The sequence below is a fragment of the Coffea arabica genome, chromosome 7e, assembly GCF_036785885.1.
Source record: "Coffea arabica cultivar ET-39 chromosome 7e, Coffea Arabica ET-39 HiFi, whole genome shotgun sequence".
Taxonomy (NCBI): domain Eukaryota; kingdom Viridiplantae; phylum Streptophyta; class Magnoliopsida; order Gentianales; family Rubiaceae; genus Coffea; species Coffea arabica.
In genome coordinates, this window is record NC_092323.1 from 11,403,859 (window position 1) to 11,427,361 (window position 23,503).

At 37.2% G+C, this 23,503-nt stretch overlaps 3 protein-coding genes across 12 annotated transcripts; 2 read left to right on the top strand and 1 right to left on the bottom strand.

Moving 5' to 3' along the window:
• The first annotated feature begins 318 nt into the window (after positions 1-318).
• LOC113701831 (nicastrin-like) lies at positions 319-11,022 on the top strand. Of its 9 annotated transcripts, none has more exons than XM_072058472.1 (18): positions 319-584; positions 921-1,417; positions 2,243-2,362; positions 2,440-2,554; positions 3,702-3,784; positions 3,870-3,946; positions 4,632-4,709; positions 5,097-5,168; positions 5,296-5,369; positions 6,265-6,397; positions 6,529-6,597; positions 6,765-6,884; positions 7,366-7,437; positions 8,313-8,453; positions 8,954-9,038; positions 9,143-9,584; positions 9,740-9,829; positions 10,472-11,022. In XM_072058472.1, the coding sequence occupies exons 3-18, from the start codon at positions 2,293-2,295 to the stop codon at positions 10,734-10,736; spliced, it is 1,986 nt and encodes a 661-aa protein (XP_071914573.1). In that variant the 5' UTR covers positions 319-584; positions 921-1,417; positions 2,243-2,292; the 3' UTR covers positions 10,737-11,022. The 9 variants fall into 9 exon arrangements, with proteins under 9 accessions (XP_071914573.1, XP_071914570.1, XP_071914571.1 ...); XM_072058470.1 differs by lacking the exon at positions 921-1,417 and having other exon boundaries at positions 320-584; positions 10,472-10,656; positions 10,757-11,022; XM_072058469.1 differs by lacking the exon at positions 921-1,417 and having other exon boundaries at positions 2,249-2,362.
• A 923-nt stretch (positions 11,023-11,945) lies between these two features.
• On the top strand, positions 11,946-16,868 carry LOC113698849 (NADH dehydrogenase [ubiquinone] iron-sulfur protein 1, mitochondrial). Its single transcript, XM_072059542.1, has 5 exons — positions 11,946-12,594; positions 12,987-13,233; positions 14,063-14,357; positions 14,447-14,821; positions 15,710-16,868. Exons 1-5 carry the CDS (start codon positions 12,177-12,179, stop codon positions 16,607-16,609), a joined length of 2,235 nt encoding a protein of 744 aa, XP_071915643.1. The 5' UTR covers positions 11,946-12,176; the 3' UTR covers positions 16,610-16,868.
• A 590-nt stretch (positions 16,869-17,458) lies between these two features.
• Positions 17,459-22,129, bottom strand: LOC113699361 (DExH-box ATP-dependent RNA helicase DExH18, mitochondrial-like). Of its 2 annotated transcripts, none has more exons than XM_072059540.1 (3): positions 19,598-22,129; positions 18,155-18,197; positions 17,459-17,893 (listed from the first exon to the last, which is right to left on the bottom strand). In XM_072059540.1, the coding sequence occupies exons 1-3, from the start codon at positions 21,883-21,885 to the stop codon at positions 17,780-17,782; spliced, it is 2,445 nt and encodes an 814-aa protein (XP_071915641.1). In that variant the 5' UTR covers positions 21,886-22,129; the 3' UTR covers positions 17,459-17,779. The 2 variants fall into 2 exon arrangements, with proteins under 2 accessions (XP_071915641.1, XP_071915642.1); XM_072059541.1 differs by having other exon boundaries at positions 18,132-18,197.
• Positions 22,130-23,503: the final 1,374 nt, after the last annotated feature.

The following is a 23,503-nucleotide window of genomic DNA, read 5'->3' on the forward strand; positions in this document are numbered from 1 at the left end:
AGGTGGTGTATCTTTTTTGCCTTGTTGATGCCGATCAAGAGAAAAGGCCAGTAAAGCCAAACTGAAATGTATATGTATATTGATTTATTTATTTTTTCGGTGACACCACCTCAAGTAACTTTGGTAAATAGTAACCATATATACAACCCAAAATAGAAAAAGAAAAAGTACTTGGTAAATTAAAATACTATTGAGCAACCAATTTTTTTTTATAACCAATTTTTTTTTTTTTATTATTAAGTTTGCTGGAAATCATCCAACACGTGCCATTTTCCTATCAGTTGACTAGTCAACCGCGCAACAGAGTATAGAGTATATACTCGCCCCCTAACACAGCACCCAGGCTTCACTTCACGGAAATTGGAAATAGCGAACCAAGAGAAGAGAGACTAAGAGCTGACTGCTCTGAAGTTTGTCCAATGTCCATGGCGGCCTAGGGCTCAATCAAGCGTCAAGGCCTTCAATTTTCCGAAAGTCTCCAGGAAGATTATTCGAATAAGAGCACAAAAGATCCTTCGCCATGGACACAAGGCTTTTGTTCCTAATTTCCTGCTTCATCGCTCGTCTTAGCTTCTCTTTATCAGGTTTGTTGTTTATGTACCATTTCGTCGCATTTGAAGCCTGCATTTTTTGTAATTGTTTTTCTTATGTTGTAATCTTTAGAAATTAGTGTAATTTTGCTGCAAAAAAAAATTAATGTGATGATCCATAATTTCTCTTGTTCTGGCTGGCATATTTCGCGCGCTGAGCTGCGGTAATGGATAATTGAAGCCTGGGGTGTTTACTGTTTAGATATAGGTTTAATTTGATGGGATGCGAAATGGAGGATTAAGAAAAAAACGAGACAATAATTTATTTCTGGAAATTGTACTGAAGAGGCTAATTCGCGATTGCGTTGCTGAAGTTATTCGAAAATGCAGTTTCTGTTTGAGTTTCTGTGCGGTCTCAATCAAGTCCAAGGGATGTGTTTGAGGTGGATCATTGGATTTTTGAAGCATTGATCTTGGGAACTAAGACATATTGTACCATGAGGTTCGTGAGCAAATAATTTCTGAAGGAAGAATGCGCTGTTAACTAAATAAGCTGAGAGTAGCTTGTTTCCCAACTAGGTGAAGTCAATTTTGTTTCTGAACAAACTATGCCTGCTGTTAACTAAATAAGCTGCGAGTAACTTGCTTTCCCCAACTAGGTGAGAACAATTTTGCTTCAGAACAAGCTATGCTTGCAGCCATTAAGACTTTCTTGCTAGTTGTAGTGACTGCTAGGGCGACTGACTGTGAAGTGAAGCTGTGCATGTTAGGCACCAATGCTTTCCGATGGAACTGCTGACGTTGAAGAGGAATTTTCAGATTGTATGTGCATTTCTCACAAGTTTGGGTATTGGCTGATGGACAAACAGTTAGGCCATTGTTTAGGGGTAAGTAGGACTTCTAATAGGCAGATTTTCAGCTTCAAGATTGATAGATAAGAAAACATAAGTCAACCACATGTTTAAGATTTTGATTCTAGTTGGGTTAGGATTTCTGGAGACCTTAATAAATTTCTTTCCGACGAATTCCAAGGCAAATAAACAATGCATGAATAACTCCAAAGGCCTCTCTGTATACCTGAAATCTAGAACTTCTTCGCATATGGAAATAGTTCAATAACAGAAGGAAACTGTAGGAAGGGGAGAAAAAAATGCAAGGAACTGACTTGCTGCATTTGAGTCAGAATGAGTTTAGATGTTACTTAGTGTGAAGATAGAATCTGCATCGAATAACGACCATGAGATTCATGGTTTAGGTTCTAGTACATAATCTTCCTTGAACCCTTACCACTTACATCATTCTTTTCTAGTTGGACATTAAACTTCAAAAGCCATTATTTTTTAAATGCTAGTATAGCAGCTGCTTATCGAAAATAAATGCAGACAGGTTTACTGTTCAGGAAATAGTACTTATATTTGGGGAACATGTCAAAAGTAATACCATACTGTTTATCACCTTAGTTATTATTCAGCTGAAGGGAAAAGTCAAGATTTAAGGTCCAGAAAAGCCTAATTTTTTATCACAAAGGAAACTTCGTGTAAACTACATAATCAAATCTCCAACAGCTTTGTGATCCTAGCTGGTCTCTCACACTAGGCATATCTTTTGATCCTTTAGCATATCTTATTTGGACAATGTTGTTTCTTCTTTTGGCTATCAAAGAACATATCTCTTAAATAGCATTTTCAGTTGGATATTGTAATTTTGGGCAGCTTCAGGGGAGTTGAACTCATTCGAATCGGTGCCTGATCTGGAAAAATCAATGTACACAATTGTTGATGGGTATCCATGTGTACGGCTGCTGAACCTTTCAGGGGAGATTGGTTGCTCAAGTGGGACTTCTTATCTTCTTTTTGAATTGGTTAAGATATTCTACTTTGCCATGTTTAATTACTGCTCCTTTGCTTAGATCCTGGTCATGGAAAAGTTGCTGCACCAGTGGTTAAATTCAAGAATGTGAATCAATTGGTTGAACCATCTGCAATACTGGTTTCCTTGGATGAACTTGACAGCTTATTGGCAAGGCATGTATTTGATGACTCTATATATCCATTTCAGAAGAATAATCGAGTAACTCTTCCTTTTGATTGAATATTCTTTTACTTTTTTAAAATCTAGATTTTGAATTGTATTGTGCTTGATACGGCTTTATGTATTAGTTGAATCTTTACTTTTTTGAGCATCTGAAATTTGAAGCTTCAGATCCCATGTTTGTTTCTATTTTTGCAAGTTTGGCCTTATAATAAACTATATACTGAAATCCTTACTGGGACACTTTAAATTACTAATCATTTAGTGATGTAACTGGACTGAGATGCTGAATTTAATTTTTAATTGTTAGCAAAAGGTTGATCTCAATTTACACTAGGTGCATTAGGTTCTGGAAGTGGTTCTTGATAATTAAGTTTTGTTGAAACAAGGAACTATTTATTTTCAAGAGGAACATGGAAAGTAAAATTAGAGGCTAGAAATAAATGAGTGGATGTACTGTTTGTTAGTGTTAGACTTGGTAATGAGTCATACCTTGGGACAACTTTATGTTTCTTTCTGCTCCTACCAAAAGCATATGCGACAATTAATGCCACATGAAAATTCAAACAAAACTGGTAAAATTTTGTCTGCATACCAGTGAGAATGGCGGTTAGCCAACTCTTTGGACATATTTAGACATGATAAGAAACTCATCTCATCTAACATTGTCAGCAATCTGATCGCTTATGCTGTTTTTGGCTAATGTTTGGTTATACTTTTTCCGAGTAAGTCTAACTTTTCAGCATCTCCTTTTGCGAAGTCATGGCTCCTTTTTCACAAAAGTCATCTAAATGCATTTAATGATTACTCAACTGCTTAATAATGAGTTGCTCTTCTGACTACCTAATGATTTGGCCTGCAGTGGAGTAACTTTTAAGTGGTAAGCTTGTATCAGAAAATGATGCCTAGGACTGCCTCATCTTGTGCCTTCCCATTATGGTCTCATTACTAGAAGAATTAGAATTGTCTGCCTGTTACCTATATCTTCTTCCAGGGGAATCCCCTAGTTCAGTATAATTTAATGTATGGTTCACTTGAATAGTTCTATGCTAGTGCTTTTGGCTGCCTGCTTATCATCAAAAGCACAACTGGTCGACATCAAATCCGTGTGACTGATGTCTTCTATTCTTTCTGTTTCAGAGTATCAAAGGACACTAATTTTGCTAGCCTTGTAGCTGGTATATTAGTTGAATCAGGAACTCCGGGTGGAAACAATTTCAAGGGTATAAAGCATTGTCGTTATTTATCTGGGACTATTTAATCATTATCGTTTAGAGCTACTTTATCAATGTTTTCATTCCTTTTCAGGATTTTCTCCAGAATTAAAGTTTCCAGAGGCTGAGTTTGCTCCCTATCAGAATAAAAACTTTGAGTGGAATCCAAGTGTATGTCTTCAGATAACATTTAAATCAGATCTAGACTTCTGTAAAGGGTAAATATGCTTCCTGTGGTAAAGAGATTGGAACCATTCCTACCTTGTGGTTCCAAAACCTAAATTTTGTCCCCTCGTACATGAAGTTGCTATTGAAATTGACTCAATCAAATTTACATAAATCAAACATTTGTCCAATTTTCCTTATTTTTTCCCTTGATTTTACTTGTTCCTTTTTTTTTGGAATTCACTTGTTAGTTGTTGCTGTAAATTTTTTCTTCCTCTTCCCCTGTATAAAATACCCTAGCCCACATGTTATGTCAGCATGGCAGTCAGTTATTGACCAAAAGCAGACACTTCTGACAGGATGCTATCTTCCAGTATTTGCACAAGAATCTACTCAATTTTTTGCTTTTTTTTTTTTCTTGTATTAGGTTTTATATTTTTTTGTTTTGTTACTCTCCTTCACTTCAATCTTTTGCCAATTTGGTTTGTGCTCAAGTTTGATGTCATACATGGTTGATTCTTCCAATGCTTTTTGTTGGTAATCTGTTGTATCTTAGGGATATATAACATGTTTCATCATGGAAAATGGATTCTCGTAGCTCCTCTTAATGTTTATTAGTTTCTTGTACAATTAGAATTTCTAAAACTAAGGAATTCCTGGAGAAACTTACTCTAACTATGGCCGCCTGCAGGGATCTGGAATAATGTGGAAGGCTTATAATTTTCCTGTATTCTTACTCTCAGAGAATAGCACACTGGCCTTGCTGGAGGTAATATGCTCTTTGACAGATTCATTTCCTGATATTATATTTGCTTTTATGGCTAATTTGTATTGAGAAAGCTTTTTCTGTTGTTGAGGTGCTAAGTATACTTAAACTGTCAAGACACTAAGCATCTCAGCGCAATGTCATCCTCCTATTTTTCTAATGAAAGTCATGTTTATCTCTAGTTTATTTTAATGGTTGAGCACTATATCAGGTATCATCTCTGTGATTTAAATGATAATAGTGGGGCTAAAGTATCTTTGCGATATTGGTAGAGATAGGATAGTGAGAAAGGTTCCACCATAAGGTCCTCTCTCTTGTTTATGTTACTGTGTATTTTTTTACCTTCATCTTATTCTCCATTTTCTTATATGTTGATTTTCATACCTGCAGGCTGCAACGAAGAATGAGAAAAGCAAGAAGTCATATACATCAGATGTAGCTGAATTTGGCCTGGTGATGCAGGTAATAACTGATTGTGGTGGTTAGATTACAATGAACTTTACTACTAAATAGGGAGAATCTACACAACTATTACAAATTTCTTACTGATTGAGGTCATGCTTTTTGTTGTTTTTCAATGCTTAATTAGACTACAAAATCAGGTACTCATGATTCAGAGTCTTGTTTGAGAGAAGAAACTTGCCTTCCATTGGGTGGATACAGGTGCAATCTCGTGGGAACTTTTAGCTTTCAATATCTTTTGTATTACAGAAGTTACGTTGACTTGTTTTCTCTACCTTTGTCTTCCCATTTTTACCAAAGCGTGAGCTTTAATCAGTTCATGTTTGTAGTGTCCATGAGGCCATTACAATTTGCCACAAACACTTAACCTTATGGTTATCGATCATTTGAACTGTAAGATCTGGAAAACATTTATGTAGGTTAAGTCATTTGCTTGTTATCGAGTATGATGTCCATTCACGCAATATTCATGGCATATCAAGATATAATTTATCAATATTAGTTGTATAGGTTGTGATATATCTAACTACTCCCTGGGTGCTTTTTGCCATAATGAGATGATGTAAATTCCTAGCCAAGCCACACCTTGTAGTCTGAGGAATACTCAACGTACTTTTGGCTATGATTAGGGCTAAATTTTTTTATTGGTGATCAGGTTCATTTTATTCACTACTTCCAAATATTTAGCCATATAGTTCATTCTTACTTAATAAATTTGACTTGCTCAAATTTATGATGGACACATTAGATGAGATTGTTCTGTCAGTTTGTGGTATCTCCTTAAAAGCGGGATGTTATATCTCATACGAAAACATTGGGTCATACCGTATAGGTGAAGAAAGCTCAGTTGATTCTCTGTGCTTTTTTCTTTTCATCCTTTGCCGTATTTTCTGTAATTTAATCCTCTGACATAGGTTAGTCTGCTAATTAACCACATTTGGGATCAAGCACAAAAACACAGGTGCTGTTACTTGTTAGAGACACAAAAACTGGACTTCTTATGAGCTAACTCTCTTATTGTACATATATCATGAATTCTTTCCGAAGGCCTATTTCTTTATTCTTTCACTTCATATGTCTTCAATTTGAAGGGCAGTGTCTGGTCAGCACTTCCACCAATAAACACTTCAACTTCCCAAAAGTCAAAGCCAATCATATTAGCAGTGACATCTATGGATTCCGCTTCCTTTTTCCGTGACAAAAGCCTTGGTGCAGATTCACCTATATCTGTGAGTTAAATCTGTTTTTTTTTTTAAATTTTTTTTTAATTTATAACTTCTTGTTTCTGCAACTGATTTCTTTTATGTGATCTTCTAACACAATGAAAATAATGCAAACTTTTTTTCAAACTATTTTGCAGGGGTTGATTGCCCTGCTGGCTGCAGTTGATGCTCTTTCACATCTTAATGGCTTGCATCTGAGTAAACAGGTCATTACTGCATGAAACTTGTTTAGATGAAGTACTTATACTAAAAATTTCTGATGAATTCGTTCATATGTTCCATTTTTCTTATTCTGCATGAGATGCATAATATATATGTTCATAATTTTTTTCCTTGTCCACTTGAAATTTTTAGACATTTTTCTGTGTTGCAGCTTGTCTTTGTAGTTTTCACTGGAGAAGCGTGGGGATTCTTGGGTAGCCGGAGATTTCTTCTTGAGCTTGATCAACATTCAGACGCTGTCAGTGGCCTTGACTTCACATTGATAGAAACGGTATTACCGATACATCTGGTCAATCATCTGTAAATTTGGATATAGATACTGGTACCTTCTATGACTGGAGTGCTCAATTTTTCTTAAACTGTAGGAGGAAGATGTGAGTGCTGTTTATGAGTTCTATGTCATGCCTTTGATGCTAATTATGGAGTCTTGTCATGTCAAACTGTTGCATTGCAGATTGCAAAATTGTTTATTTTTCTTGATTAAGCTCCTGAATTTTTTTCAGAAATTAGTATCTTCATTTGTCATAAGCCCTCGACTCTTTCATACAGATTTTCGTGTAATGCTATGTCCTATCATGCTGCACCGAAAGCTTGTATAAACAACATGGTTTGGTTAGTTTGAACATAATGTTTGCTGCACCGAAATCGATTGTTAAAATGTTTGCTGCTTATCTTTTCCAAAAAATGAGACAAAAATAGTTTTTGGCTGGAGATGATACTGATATTCAGAATGTGATATATCTTTTATCCAGGTATTGGAAATTGGATCTGTTGGAAAAAGCTTTGACCAGGGTGTCAAGAAGTTTTTTGTTCATACAACAGAGGTAGGGTGGTACTTACCCTTTCATCCAAATGCACTTTTGTTTCTGGTCAAATTTGCATATGGAGTCTATCTGACTGCTTTTGACTCGATGATAAATCTCTGTCTGCTCTGCATCATCTGTCTCTGGGCTAAAGTGGTGGTTCCCATGTTCTGCTTGAAAAAAAAAAAAAAAAAACTTGTTTGGATGACAATGAGGAATAATACTGAATTTTGTGGTGGTAAAAAAATCTTCTTTCTACTCGATAAAACAGATTTTTAACTGCATATTTGGATGTACCTTGAGCTCTTCAGACCTGTGTTATTTGAGTTATATGTTTTATTACTGCCAAGGAAGAAGATCCCACATGCATTCTTATGATGGGATTTAGGATTTCTTTCAATGTTATTCGCATTGTACAAGAGGGATATAATGGATTACTAATGTTAAGTTGACTAGTTGCAATGTCAGTATGATAAACTACTTTATATCTTTATCTATATGATACTGTGGTTTCTTTATATAATTCAGCTGGGTTCTTCTTACTGAACTTATTCTGTGAATTTATTATAAATTTTGGTAAGGTGATTCCAAGTCCTAATTGGTTTCTTTGCTAGATTGTGATACTTTATATCTTTATCTATATGATACTGTGGTTTCTTTATATAATTCAACTGGGTTCTTCTTACTGAACTTATTCTGTGAATTTATTATAAATTTTGGTAAGGTGATTCCAAGTCCTAATTGGTTCTTTGCTAGATCGTGATATCTTTGAACTGCAAGAGGCAAAATCTCTGAAAGAATTATATTTAACCAATGCAAGAACTTTATACTTTTTTGTAGTGCAAGAATTTTTTGGGAATCTTAAATTGGTTTAATCTTCTGATGTTTATTGGCAGGCTGCATCAATCTCAAATCAGACATTGGATGCTTTAAAACGTGCTCAAGATTCTCTTAAAACTGAAAATGTGAAGATCTCAGTAGCCAGTAAATCAAATCCTGGGATACCACCCTCCTCATTGATGATGTTTCTGAGGAAGGTTGGTGTTTGGCTGTTGAAATAGGATTTTAGAGTATTTCTCTTACTATATGAATTCTTAATTTGATCAATTTCATCTGTTCCTTGCACAACCACAACACCGCATGGAAGACGGGAAGGGAGTGAGTCAAGGTAGCAAAGAAAGTTTAAAAACCAAAAAGCCAAACTAAAAAGGAACGAGAAGCACATAAAATGTCAAATGGAAAAGGAAAACTGATTAGCAATGCCATTCTTTCTATCACACTGATTACATTTTTATCCCTGACATGGTATATTCTCTTGATTATTTGTCATCCGTTGGATGAATCATCTGAGTGGCTAGAAGTGTACTGTCGTTCAATTATGCAAACAGCTAGCAGTTCTCTTGGTCTGGTCATCAAAATTCACTGACGTGTGCCCTTTTTGTGCCTTAACTTCAATAGAGTGAAAAATGTTGCTTAGCTAATCAGTATCAAGATCTGCCAAATTAATTGTTGTTTTTGTTGTGCTCTCTGCATACAGAATCCAGATTCTTCAGGGATTGTTTTGGAAGATTTTGATACTGCCTTTACAAACAAATTCTACCATAGTCATCTGGACAATCTATGTGAGCTGATTTAACTTGTTAGATTCCTATTATTTTCCTGATTGATCTATCTGCAATGCTGCAAAGCTGTTTGGAATGATCCCATTCAACGTGATGTAATGCAGCTAACATAAACGCCTCAGCAATAGCCGCAGCTTCCTCCCTTGTTGCCAGAAGCCTGTACATCCTTGCTAGTGAAAAGAACGAAATAAATGATTCCGTTCTGACTGCTATTTCTGTGAATAGCTCTTTCATTGATGAACTCCTTGGTTGCCTGTTAGACTGTGAACCAGGCCTATCATGTGACCTAGTGAACCAATATATTTCTCCATCTGCTGCATGCCCAAGCCACTATGTTGGTGTTATACAGGGAGAACCATCATCTTCTCCTTATCCTGGTTATGTAGGGGATGTGTCGAGGTTTCTATGGAATTTCCTAGCAGACAAAACCTCTGTCCCAACAGAAAATAGAAGTGCTACTTGCCCAAAACATTGCAGTGGCACCGGTGAACTGTGCATCCGAGGGGAAACTGATGGTAAAGGTGTATGTGTTATCTCCTCCACCAGGTATCATTCAGTTTGCAAACTTATGTTTGTAATTCACAGTAATGCCATACATTCTGATGTTGATTGAATTGCATTTTATGGCACCCTAGAGGATTTTTTGCAAATCTTTGCTGATAAAATCTGTGCCCTAAGGCAGCCTTTTACTGTCTATCCAGGCATATAATACATTTGTTGCATTCATCTTCAATAAGAAGAATAGGCAAGGACAGCTGGGCATTGAACAGAAAAAAGATGCATAGTATCAGGTTTAGCATGCGTTCGTAAAGAGAATCGCTTTATATTTTTGTTCCTTGTTCTGGAATAAATGAGCTCTTTTCTTCTTTGTGGCTCGTGTATATATATATATATATATATATATATATATATATATATATATATATATGTAACTCATTTAAGCTCCACATTGTTCTATCATCAGTTTTGTATCAGATATTTTTGACTCTTATTCTCCTTTTATATGGTAGCATTGTTTGTCAGAAATGCAGTACAGGAGTGTTTAAAGAGCATGTCGTTGCCTAACATGTAATTGCAAGTAGAAAGGAATGAAGCACCTTCCTTAATTTATAAAATTATGACTAGATTTTTGAGATTTGAAGGTTAAAACAGGAGGATGTCATTTGTTTTTACCTGTTGTCATTTGTACCATGTTAATTTGCATCATGTGATTTTTTGACTTGCATTATTTGAAGCACCAGAGTATAGGTGATCATAAATGTTGAGACGGTCACGTTTCCACTTTCAATATTGTGCTCTACGAGCCGTCATTAGTAACACGTTACTTTGAATATTCATCTGCAACGGCACACCAAGGTTGCTTGCTTATATCCAGTGGTTGTAACAAAATTTTTTGTATATTCAGATGTTCTAATAATCTGTTTCCATCTCAGGTATGTACCAGCTTACTCAACAAGATTGAAATTTGAATCTGATATGTGGAAGCTGCTGCCAACTAATTCTTCCGACATCATGGGAGCTGCTGACCCAGTCTGGACAGAGAGCAACTGGGATACTATTACACTTCGTGTTTACTCGGTTCAACATGCTTCTTATGATCGCCTCATTCTACTCTTGGGTATTTCTGTTACAGTTGCAGCATACATTGCGATAGTTATTACTAGATCTGTCATCAGGAAGGCCCTAAAGCGGGATTGACATCAATTGCCTTATTATAGGATTTACAGTCAATACGCTTCCTGGATGGAACGTGAGGCTTGGATTCGCTGCTACCTGGATGATATAGCTAGACTTCAAAATTTTATTACAAATACTTCCATAGCTAACTGAAAGACTGCAGTTGTTTATTAGCCTGGATGTAGCAATATTTTTTTGTGGTTAGGCTGCGTCCTTTTTTACCCTTTTGGGTAAATGGCATTTAGTAAAGCTGACTTGCATATTGTAGCCTTTGGTATATTCTCTCAATTCAGTGTCTTTTGATGTCGTTTTGATCCTGTATACAAGATATCTTTGATATCTGCATAAATTTCCAAGTACGTGGCTGTTCCCATCAAATTCAGCTCATAATGCAGCTGAGGCTTATCAAATTCAACTAAGAAAGAAATGGTTAACCTCCGTAGCGGGCGGCGTCTGACTTAAATCATGCAGAGATACTTCCTGCTTTAACTGGGAATGCTTCCTTCCATGATTGGTTCATCTCCTGATCTTTGCTTGCAGTTGAGTAGCCTATTATAGGTCTTCAAAACAGTAACGAGATCCACACTGAACTGAGAATGTGCTCCCTTTCATGAGCTATCAAATAATCGAATCTGTCAGACTTGATAAGGTGAGATTGTATCAAAAGATTCAAAAGTAAGTAAAAATAGCAAACCATTGACCAGGATTTCTTGGAAATTTCCTGTAAATTACCAAAACCAAGTAAATTAGGATTCTTGTTCAGGATTTTTTAGAAATTTTACCAGCAAGTGCCTTTTTAGTTCCCTCCGGATTTCTCATTGATCTCTTTGAATTCACCATTTTATCTTAGTATAGAACCATTGGGCATTGGTCCAATGGTTAGAAAGAGCCCCTTTAAAGTATGAGACAAGAAGCATAGTGCTTCTTGTTTTTAAAAAATTTATATTTCTTGTTCTTAAATTTAGAGATTGCAGTAGTGTATTTATTTGGTCTGGTAAAAAAAAATTAGCATGAGCTTAAGCGGATGAAATTCAATATCTCTAGAAAATCTCTGATAATCTACGCGAGAAGATTCCCTTTTTTTTTCTGCCCCCAATCTCCAATTCTCAGCTGGAGGCTTCCTTTTTCCATTTTTCTGCTTTTTATTTTTATTTTTTTTAATTTGAGAAGTCTAGAGCAACGTCATAAAAGAGGACCTTCTCGAGAAGAGAAGCCCAACTATTGAAGCTCGGAATATCACATGGTCTATGAACCTGAAAAGCCCATGGTTTGATAACCAAGTCGGTTATTAACCGACCCGGATTCCCCACCAACAGCTGCGTGTGAGTTATACAGAGAAACCACGCGCCTCAGAATCATTCCACAGTCTTTCTCAGCTCAATTTCAGCAAAGAAGTGAAATCGAAAAACTACGCATTTCATTGTGATCCTGTCCTTCTGAGATAGCAATAAAACCCAAAAAATGGGGCTGGGTTTACTCGCCTCCCGGACTCTCCTGCGATCCGGAAAACTCCGGCCAGGAAACTTCCCTCCTCTTCTCCGCCGCTCCATCGTCTCCACTAGTGAGCTCCAAAATGCCGAAGCAGCCCAAACCCAGCCGGATTCTCCCCCGCCGGATCTTCCCAAGAGAACTCCCGTCGGCGGGGCCCGAGTCCACTTCCCCAACCCGGAAGACGCTATCGAAGTCTTCGTAGATGGATATACGGTTAAAATCCCTAAGGGTATGACAGTCCTTCAGGCCTGCGAGATCGCCGGCGTCGACATTCCTCGTTTTTGCTACCATAGCCGCCTCTCTATTGCCGGAAATTGCCGTATGTGCCTCGTTGAAGTTGAAAAGTCCCCCAAGCCTGTCGCCTCTTGCGCCATGCCTGCTCTTCCTGGTAAACTAAACTAGTTGATAATTGAACTAATTTTTTGGTGATTTTATTGCTAAAATGGATTTATTACGAACGAAAAATTTAGGTTTTTCGCTACTTAATATGAGAAAAATGTGGACTTTAAAGTTTAATGTTAATGTGTGAGGATTGATGCTTTATAATTTAAGAAAGAAAAAGAAAAAGTTGTTTGCTTTCGTTGAGCTTGAGCTGGATGTTGCATTCTTGAGAAACTAATTGCTTAATTTTGAGCTATGGATGATTCTGTTATGGAGAGTTGTACTTTTTAGCTGTGATTAAATTTTCTTCGGTAGTTGCCAGGGACAAAGGAGAGGGAAAAAAAAAATTTTGTTTGGTTGCTTGTTGGTTGTGTATTGATTTTGATGATGTTTTTGCAGGGATGAAGATTAAGACTGACACACCTCTTGCCAAGAAGGCACGAGAAGGAGTTATGGAATTTTTGCTGATGAATCATCCGTTGGATTGCCCAATTTGTGATCAAGGTGGGGAATGTGATCTCCAGGATCAGTCTATGGCTTTTGGTTCTGACCGGGGTCGTTTTACTGAAACAAAGAGGTCTGTGGTTGATAAGAATCTGGGTCCATTGGTCAAGACTGTCATGACTAGGTGCATTCAATGTACAAGGTATGCACAAGAGACTGTATGTTTGTCCATGGCACATTGAATCTAGATAACTTGTCACACACCTTCAAATCCATGTCAATTGAATTCTAGTGATTCTTGGATTATGACAAGAGGTCCTAAGACTATGTTCAACTTGACAATGCCATTAGTAGCACTCTGTCTAGTTATGGCAGATCCTATAATATTCTCAGTCAGATGACTTTTTGCGTAACAAGATAACATAGAACATAATTGCAATTGGACAGACAAAAATTGTGTAAATTAATTACAATGTTGGCGTCACAATAAATAAGTCTGCAGTTACTATTGAACAATCAACTTGCTGTCATGTGGCTACCAAAATGCATCTCTGTTCTTTTTCAAAAAAAAAAAAAAAGTAACTGATAGATGTGTTCTCATTGATTTGTATGTATTGCTTGTTTTGGTCTTAATGCTCATGTGGTAGGATTTAACATCTGTGAGCTGGTGGTGTTGTTTCTTGCTGAGGAATAGCAGTTTGTTCATTCTGCTCTTCTTTCATTGTCTATTTTAGAATTCAATATATATTCTTTTTGTTATTAACTGGATTCTTAGATAGTCTAAGCTGAGAATGCTTGTGAGCTTGAGGATAGATACCAATAGATGGATGAACTTTGGGAAATGGAGGTGTCATCTCTTCTCCCTAGTGCCAAACAAATTCTTAGAAATGACTTTTGAAGTTTAAGATGTATTGATTTTTTTTTTTTTGTTGAGACGAATGCTGAATAATTCCATATTGCATTGCACTGTTTTTACCTATTTCGTCATGTGGCTTGAATTGTCCTTTAACATGTTCAATGCTCATAAACAGGTGTGTAAGATTTGCGACTGAAATAGCTGGGGTTCAGGATCTTGGCATGTTGGGTCGTGGCAGTGGGGAAGAAATTGGAACTTATGTGGAAAGACTCATGACAAGTGAACTTTCAGGAAATGTAATTGACATTTGTCCTGTTGGTGCTCTAACCTCAAAACCTTTTGCCTTTAAAGCTCGAAATTGGGAATTAAAGGGAACCGAAAGCATTGATGTTACAGATGCTGTTGGTTCAAACATTCGGATTGATAGCAGAGGCCCAGAGGTTATGCGTATTTTGCCACGATTAAATGAGGTACTTTAAATTAGCCTGTTATGATGCTTTTGGTCATATCTACAACTAGTCATAGGTTTGACTACCCTGTGCTTCATTTTCTCATATAGGATATCAATGAAGAATGGATATCAGACAAAACACGTTTCTTTTATGATGGACTAAAGAGACAGAGGTTAAATGACCCCATGATTCGCGGTCCAGATGGACGCTTCAAGGCAGTGAGTTGGCGTGATGCTCTTGCCGTGGTTGCTGAGGTCATCCACCAAGTCAAGCCCAGTGAAATTGTTGGAGTTGCTGGTAAGCTGTCTGATGCAGAATCCATGATGGCATTGAAGGATTTCTTAAACAAAATGGGGTCAAATAATGTTTGGTGTGAGGGTAATGGCCCAAATCCAAATGCTGACATCCGCTCTGGTTACATTATGAACACCAGCATCAGTGGCTTGGAGAAGGCAGATGTTTTTCTCTTGGTTGGTACTCAGGTAATGTTCTTCAGCTGTTAAGGCATATGCACTTAACATCACGTAAGTTACTTAGCTATGTGGGTAATCTGTAAAGAATTTACATGATATGCATATCTGCATGTGTTTGTGGGGGCTGTCTGTATCATCTTCCTCTTCCCAAGAACAAGAAAATATTTTGTTAAGAGATGATCATGAGCACCTCAGACGTTAGTTATTGCTTGATCAGATAGAAAGGTCAGTCTGGAATTATGTAATTAATTTTGTTCCTGTAGAGAACCTTATCAATGCTGGTTATTTGATAAATGAAGACTTATGGAAGATTGATGGATGCTTTTGATTTTTTGTGGTTGTCATTAACCGAAGTTTAAGGAGGTTACATCTGCCTCAAATGCTGGAGCACATTTATTTTTGTCTAATCCCCTTTTAGACCACTATTGAGAACCAAAATTTTACTCTTAATGTTTCTCATATAATTTGCAGTTGCAATTTAAGAGTATACTATAATTGCAATAGAAAATTAAACACTTGCTGCACCCTGAAGTCTCTTGCTTTCCTTTATCTGTACTCTTATTTTAAACAAGAGTTTTATGCAGCCAGCTGAGCGTACGTCTCTCAAAGATGTCATGAATTCTCTCATATGAATGGGATCCTTTTTTTTTTTAATGGGACTGTTGTTTTGCTGCTTATTGATGACCTTGTGCATGTCTCTTGAATCTTGTAAGGTTATTCAGTTGTAATGCATTTTGAGCTGCAGTTGAAGGTTTTTCTCTCTGATTGTCGTAATAACCGTAATTTTTTTAACATGGATTTTAATAGCTGTCTGACATGTCATGTTCTTTCCTTTGCCATCCCGTATGCATATTTTTTGGCTTTGTAACCAATGCTTATTGTTTATGATGTTCTCAGCCAAGGGTTGAAGCTGCTATGGTGAATGCCAGAATTCGGAAAACTGTTCGAGCTGCCCAAGCTAAGGTGGGCTATGTTGGTCCTGCAACAGACTTAAACTATGATCATGAACATCTTGGTACAGGTCCTCAAACACTTAAAGAAATTGCGGATGGTCGCCATCCTTTCTCTTCAACATTGATAAATGCCAAGAACCCTTGCATCATTGTTGGTGCTGGGGTTTTTGAGAGAAATGACAAGGATGCAATTTTCTCAGTTGTTGAGACTATTGCAGAAAGTGCAAAGGCTGTTAGACCCGACTGGAACGGGCTTAATGTGTTGCTATTAAATGCTGCTCAAGCTGCAGCTCTTGACCTTGGACTTGTTCCAGAATCTGGTAATAGCATTGAATCTTCCAAATTTATTTATTTGATGGGTGCTGACGATGTGAACTTGGAGAAAATTCCCGAGGATGCCTTTGTGGTTTACCAAGGACACCATGGAGATCGTGGTGTATATCGTGCAAACATAATTCTTCCATCATCAGCCTTTTCTGAGAAAGAGGGCACATATGTTAATACAGAAGGGTGTGCTCAAACTACTGTACCAGCAGTACCCACTGTAGGTGATGCTAGGGATGATTGGAAAATAATTAGAGCATTGTCTGAGGTGGCAGGCGCATGTCTACCCTATGATTCCCTTACTGCTATCAGATCTCGGATGAGGACTGTAGCACCAAATCTACTGAATACTGATGAGAGACAACCTGCAATATTTTCTTATTCTTTGAAGCCTGAGTCACGCCAGGAGATGAGCACTGTTCCATTTGGAACAGCAGTGGAGAATTTTTACATGACTGATTCAATCACTAGGGCGTCCAAGGTAATGGCTCAATGCAGCGCATCATTGTTGAAGAAATGAGCTCTGGAAAGCGATGGACTTGAAATAAGGGTGTCAGTTCACGTTTTGCTGTTTGGCTTCTGTATCCTAAATTTACGCCATCTAGGATTCTTTGTTCGTCAAGGAAATAGAGAGGATCAAGGAAAAAGAATGAACTACAATGCCGTAGCGGAATTTTCTCATAAATGGCAAACCAGCTTTGGCAATCTTTTGTACCTTTCTGTAATTTTAATCAGCATCCAGCATATGGTGAATCCAAAGTTACACTGGCCTTGGTTTATATTTTTGGCTCCATGATATTTTGTTCTTTCTAGCTTTTTTATTTCTAAACTTTTCAGTCGTGCGGCAAAGGTTGTCAACATACAATGATAAAGGCAGTAGAATCTCAATAGTGTGCTGGAAATCATCTGAGATGGATTCTACAGTTGCAATGCCATTAAATTTTTATTCTTCCGTAATGGTAAATGTTATTATCTAATTGCTGATGACGTTCACAAAATGCTTTCGCTTGTCATAGTGGCTTGGCTCCTGCTTTCTTGCTCATCCCCGTTGTAGGTTGAAGAAGAATTACAGGCTTTGGCAGCATTTAAGTTGTGTGCTTTTGTCATGTCATTGCAATAATTCCGAGCTCGACTGTAAGATATGTGTATTTCCTAGGAAAGAGTACGGGGATGTATGAAGTGCTTGAAGCGGGATAAAATTTTTGGCGACCTCATTGTTAGTTATAAATGTCAGAAATGGTGGCGAGCATATTGATTTTCGTTTCTTGCCAATCATTTTGTATTGTTTTTATTATTGGATGTCTGGTATCAACTGAAAAGAAGCTCATTAGCAGCGGCCGAGGTTGTAAATGACTAAGCAACATCATACTGGTGTTTTACCCCTTAAATCGAATTCAGCTGAGGTTGAAACTCTTGATCATAATTTCCAGTACTCATACTGCGGCTAATATGCAAGTTATACTTGATCGAAACAATAATTACTCGTACAAGATGATATCTGGATGAGACATATTATGCTGGAACAGAATATTTGCAACTCACCAACCGCTTTTGGAGAATATTTCATGCAATCACCCATGTTACAGAGGCAAGCCCAATAATTTCTGCCAGAAGCTTGCAGCCACGATTTATGCAAGGTTGCAATAGTACTAGCATAATTTCTTAAGCCAACTGTGCACCATCTTCAAGGTTAGTTTGCTGGCTGAACTTGACATTGGCCTGATAGGCTGATCATTGTGAACGTTTCCCCATCCATTGCATCCCAAGTAAGACGGGCAAAAAGCTTCAAGTCCACTCTTATGTACTGTAAATTAAGGCGTTAGGCGTGCATTATTCTGCTAAAACAAGTATATGCCATATACAATTAGCTAGGATGATGCACAAAGAAAGTAGCGTAGCGTATACGTCTGATAGAATCTAGATTTTTCCTCCAACGAAAAGCTAATTACCCAAAGCAGATCCTCAAAGCATGTAACTTTGAGCAAGTGGCAGACCAAGCATCGCAAAAGCTGCAGATATACTACTACTATGATTTTCTGTACCTTAAGGAGCATTAGGCTGTCACCTTTTCTAGTTTCTGTCCAGCTGAGAAGCCTTCCTGCCTTTTCCTGCAACGTGGGATAGATAAACGCTGTAATGTCAAGTTCACTACTTCTGTAACTAGAAAGAAATTGTAGGACCAAAAGACACAGCAAAAGAAAGCTTTAACAGGATCTTTAATATCAAATACACTGCACCAGGGAACCAAATTGCTAATCACAGTATGGAGTACTTTACCTTGGCTTGAAACATCGCTACGACATAACAGAATTCTATATGACCCTCACATAAAGCACTGGAAACCTTTCCTCTTTATCAATATTCTTGACACAAAACAGCGCACATGCCAAATATCAACTAAACACCAAAACTCTTTCACATGTATATTTGATACTTGATACTACAACAAAACAATATGAAAAGCAACATCAGCCTCTAAGCAGTGCGAGCAATTATCTCAAGTTTGCACGCCATAGTCTTTTTACTGACTTGCACAAGATACCAAAATGATCTCGCACTCTCTTCAATTTCTCACAATCTAGTTAAAGTCTCACCATAACATTTTGCCGCTAACATTAATCTTGTTGATTTTACCACTCTCACCATAAATTCCCGCCACAAATATTAATCTTGTCTGTTGACCAGGCCAATCCCTCTTAATTAAACATTTCTACAGCTGCAAATACACATTAGATGAGTAGCCTACCTTAATTGCTCAATCATTTCAGCTTATCAATGCGGACCAGGGGCACTTATGGTTGGAGATTTTGTACAATTGTTGTACTGTCTACACTATATCGTGTACTCTTACATAACTTTATTGTACTCAAATTTTATTCATGCACACCATTTCAAAGCATAAAATACACCTGTCCCTGTAAGCATACAATCACATTATACATGCAGTACACCAACCGTACCTGACTGGACCTAAGCCAACCGTACCTGCCCCATTCCCCATCAATGCAGATCAACAATTTGCCTGTTTGGTGAAAGAGACATGCCCCTAGAAAGTTTTTTTCATATGCTATTGGAAAAAATCTTGGCATTTGGCAATCAAAACAAACAATAAATGGGCAAAAATTAACAAATACGGAACTTCAACAATTTTTTTTTTGGGTCAAAACTTCAACAAATTTTAAATGTTTACATCTTACAACCTTTTTTTTCACGTAACAATTAATTAAGAGACTAATCCCTAATAGGCAGACATCTCTCCCCACCCCCCCAAAACCCACAAAAAAAAATCATTGCATGTGATACTCATTTGAGGTAAAGCAAGCATTTTGAACAATTCCACCCATAAATCTAAGACTTCAACTTACCCTTGCAAACTATCCAGTGATAGCAGTCTATCATTATAAAGACACAAGTTAATTGTAATTCTGCTATCCCCAAAGATAACAAGATCAAACAGACAAAACAGATAAAAGAGCCTGAAAGTTACAGTTAAACACATTTGACTTACTGCTCATACAATTTGATTAGTGACCTTGGCCTTTCATAACCACCTTCATTCTCTTGTTGTCTTGGTTTTCCTGGATTTCTTGATTCTGGTTTCCAGTTAGCTTTGGTCAATGATTCACCAAGAAGTTCTGCAATGTCTACCGCCATTGCCTCAACCTTCTTGACATAGGGAAATTTCTCCTCTTCAAAATGGTTAGACAACCACAAATACATGGACAATACTTGATGCTTAGTCTCAAGGTCCAAGAGCTCTGAATCATTACGTGCAATACATTTTGGCATGCCCATTGCAATATTGACAGGGACCTTATGTGCATATGATGACGCAAACCTCAGAAGATGGTACATTGCTTTCGGATCTCTAATATTAACAGGGGCAAAGCAAAAATTGAAACGATCTTCCAGAGATAGCCCTTGGACCTTCTCTAACATATTTGCAATTTTCTTTATATGGTGATGGTGGCACAGAAAGTAAGACCCATCTAACCTGCAATTTTCGGCAAACTTTTCAAGTAGCTGTGCAAAAGTAACATCTGGAAATTGGCCAGCAAATAGCTCGACCTGTTCAAAGAAAGGAAAGAGACCAACTTTCTTAACTTCGTCAAATGGCTTCTTCAAGCACTCAATCAAGTAGTCCAAATCTTCAAGGTGCAAAGTGGTAGTTAGACCCTCAGGGTAGCGACTCCCTCTTCGGCCAGCTCTTCCAGCAATCTGCTTCACCTGGGAAGCTGGAACTGGAACAGTCTTATCACCATTGTACTTTGAGAGACTATAGAACACAACCCTTCTAATATGAAGATTCAAACCCATTCCCACAGCATCACTTGCGACCAAGATGTCATATTCATTATTGTCATCATTAAACAAGTTGGCTTGCTGTCTACGGGTCTCTGGTGGCAGCGCACCATATATGACACAGCAACGGTGTTTTGTGTACTTCTCAATTGCTAATTTCACTTCAAAAATCTCTCTCCTGGAAAATGCAACAATACAATCCCCAGATTTCACATTTTTCAAGTCTCCCAAAAGGGTCTTCGCCTCAACAACCAGTGGCTTAAACCTGTCATAACGTTGTTCAACCAACTCATCCCCAGTCTCAGAGCAAATCTTTCTAACAATGTTTAAAACACTTGGATCGCCACATAAATGTATCTCATCAGCCTTCAATCCAAGCAAAGCCCTCGTCCATGCATCACCTCTAGATGGATCTGCCATCATTTGTATCTCATCAATCACGGCCACCTCATACAACTCATCAACCGACACCATCTCAACAGTACAAGCAACATGATTTGAAAATGGGACATATTTTTTCTCTTGCCCAGTTAAGAGACTACAGTAAACCCCTAATGCATTCACCTTATCAAAAACTTCCATAGCCAACAACCTGAGAGGACTGCAATAAATACCCTTTTTTGCTTCCATAAACCTCTGCAAAGCATTATACGTTTTCCCACTATTAGTCGGACCACAGTGATATACAATTTTCCTTTTCATTGCCCTAGCAAATGGAAACCAAGTATGAGGCTTCGTCAAATCAGCTGATTCAACCATACTCCTGAACCTCTTAATTTCATCAGGAAACTCTTCTAAACAAAACTCAACAAAAATTGGAAACAAAAACTTCTCAGCCTCAATACCAGGGGCAAGGAAAACCAAGTACTTCACTATATCAATCTTGCACTTCTTAAAAAAAAAATTACGAAATTTATGGGCGGCTGTAGGAAAAAAAGATGCACCAATGTACACAGCTAAAGCCTGGTTAGAAGCCCAACCAGATTTTGCAAAACCTCTGAAAACCTCAATTAACAGATCCCAATCACTCCTACTCTGCTTATCACTTTTAGAAGCATCTCTAAGCTCTTTATAAATTTCTACCGGATCCCGGCTAGCTATCTGAGCAAAGTTCAATCTTTTCTCAGGCTCTAAATTCTCATTTCCAGGTCCATTTTCATCCAAACCTATATCACTAATACTATCTACTTCTGTAACTTCTGATTCAAGAGCAGGTGCAGAATTCAAATTTGGGGTTCCATTTTCTACTAATGTCGAGAAAGGGTGTCTTTGGAAATTTAAACACCTATAATTAAGTGATTGTGTAAAGTGGGATGGGGAGAATTGAGGTGGGATACAGAATTTTGAATCAGGAGTGAGGAAAGGATGGGAATTTGATGGGTTTGGGGAATCAGCCCGATGGAATCTATTGGGAAGAAGAAAAGCTCTAACCTTGGTGAAATTGTCTCTAGAGGAATACAGATAAAGGAGGTTCCTTGCAGGGCCTCTTGCCATTACCGGGAAAAAAGATAAAGAGTGGTAGAAAGAAAGAAATAATGCGATAACTTACATAGAAGTTAAAGTCAGAGTTTTTTTTTTTTTTCAATTAGATAGGAAGAAAAAATGTACCTGGTCGGGCGGGGGTGAGAGAACAGGAGAAAATGGAGGGGAAAGCGAGAAATGGTGGTTTATTGTCCAAGTTCTAAAACCCTAAACCCAGCGGGTGGGAGACAAACAGAGCAGTGGGTGGAGCTTGTGAGTCTGAATTTTTTTTTTCCCTTAACAACTAGCTTGATTGCATTTTTCTGGATTTTTTAAGAAAAATTACTATAGCAATTTAATATATGTAAAGTAAAAAAGTGAGTGAAAAATGTATTCATGAAAAACGTAATAATTTTTCAATTATCCAAACAAGGCCGCGCAAGAATATTTTGAAGAAAAAAAAATTTTTTTGCAGACCTATGAATTCACCCATCAACTGTACTCAAACCTTCACTTTAGTCCTTCAATCTCAAATTGGACACTTCAATCCTCAAACTATAAAACTGACTTCAACAAAATTCATCGACGGAAGTCTGACATATCTTAAACTTAAGTTGAACAAAATTTATATTTTATGGATTAAAATAAGATAAGGTTTTTAATTTAGGGACTAAAGTAAAATAAATTTTATTATTTTTAGAGTTAAAAGTGAATAGATTTATACTTTAAAACTAAAATGTACGATTTTAAATTTTAAATGTTAAAGTAAGAGTTCGAGTATCAATTGATTCAAAGTGGAACAACCCTTCAACTATACTTACTTCTTGTTGTTGTAAGAATAGCACTAACAATTTTGATTTAAAAAGTTACAAGTTGTTTATCTAATCTCCTATGTATGTATATACTGAACAACTTTTGTAGTACTAATTTTCATGACTTTTTTTTTTTGGGTGACAAAGCCCTAGTAATCACACAACTAGAAGTATTGCCAATGCAGTAATTGTATAGTTAAAAACATTCGCAACAAGGTAATCACACAATTAGAAGCATTGCTAACAAGAATTATTGTGCTAGAAGTCTTATCTCGTGTTGGTACAACTTATCCACAAAATGTATATTTGAGCATTGCTCCAACTTCAACTCCAGCTCCTGATCATGTTTACACGTATACCAGTTTTAGCTTTTCTATACTACTAAAAGAGTTGATAATAGTGCAAAACTACAACCCAATTACTTCTAAGGAACGGTCATTGTGATTAATGAGATGTCGAAGAGAGTTAATGTTCCTTAATGTTGTATTCAAACGCTCTGAAAATTGTCATAAAAAATTGTGTTTGGAGGTGAAAGTCAATGTCTCGAACTCTCAATTCATGTTAAAGATCATGTAGTCTAGTGGTGTAATCTGAAGGTGAAGTGCACTAATGGTGAAATGTTGGGTTAAATGCACAAAAGGTTGGGATGGAGCGCTAAAACAGGTTTAAACCTTTTAGAATGGTAATACTAGTGTTAAATTTTGATGTTTCAGTAGATCAATCAAATTTAGCACTTAGATTCATCAATTTTAATGGTAGAAATAGATTTGATGAAAATTTGACACTCTCTTATTATTGAGGAACCAATTTGAGATTTAAAATATATAAAAGGCCAAAAC

Bases quoted from the DNA above. Each gene is read 5' to 3' on its own strand.
- LOC113698849 (XM_072059542.1), top strand. From the start codon at position 12,177: ATGGGGCTGGGTTTACTCGCCTCCCGGACTCTCCTGCGATCCGGAAAA. The intron at 14,358-14,446 runs GTACTTTAAATT...TTTCTCATATAG, and splicing joins TTTTGCCACGATTAAATGAG to GATATCAATGAAGAATGGAT. The intron at 14,822-15,709 runs GTAATGTTCTTC...TGATGTTCTCAG, and splicing joins TTCTCTTGGTTGGTACTCAG to CCAAGGGTTGAAGCTGCTAT.
- LOC113701831 (XM_072058468.1), top strand. From the start codon at position 521: ATGGACACAAGGCTTTTGTTCCTAATTTCCTGCTTCATCGCTCGTCTT. The intron at 8,454-8,953 runs GTTGGTGTTTGG...CTCTGCATACAG, and splicing joins TGATGATGTTTCTGAGGAAG to AATCCAGATTCTTCAGGGAT. The intron at 9,039-9,142 runs GTGAGCTGATTT...GATGTAATGCAG, and splicing joins TAGTCATCTGGACAATCTAT to CTAACATAAACGCCTCAGCA.
- LOC113699361 (XM_072059540.1), bottom strand. From the start codon at position 21,885: ATGGCAAGAGGCCCTGCAAGGAACCTCCTTTATCTGTATTCCTCTAGA. The intron at 18,198-19,597 runs GTAAGTCAAATG...CCCACGTTGCAG, and splicing joins CTAATCAAATTGTATGAGCA to GAAAAGGCAGGAAGGCTTCT. The intron at 17,894-18,154 runs GTGACAGCCTAA...CTTAATTTACAG, and splicing joins CTGGACAGAAACTAGAAAAG to TACATAAGAGTGGACTTGAA.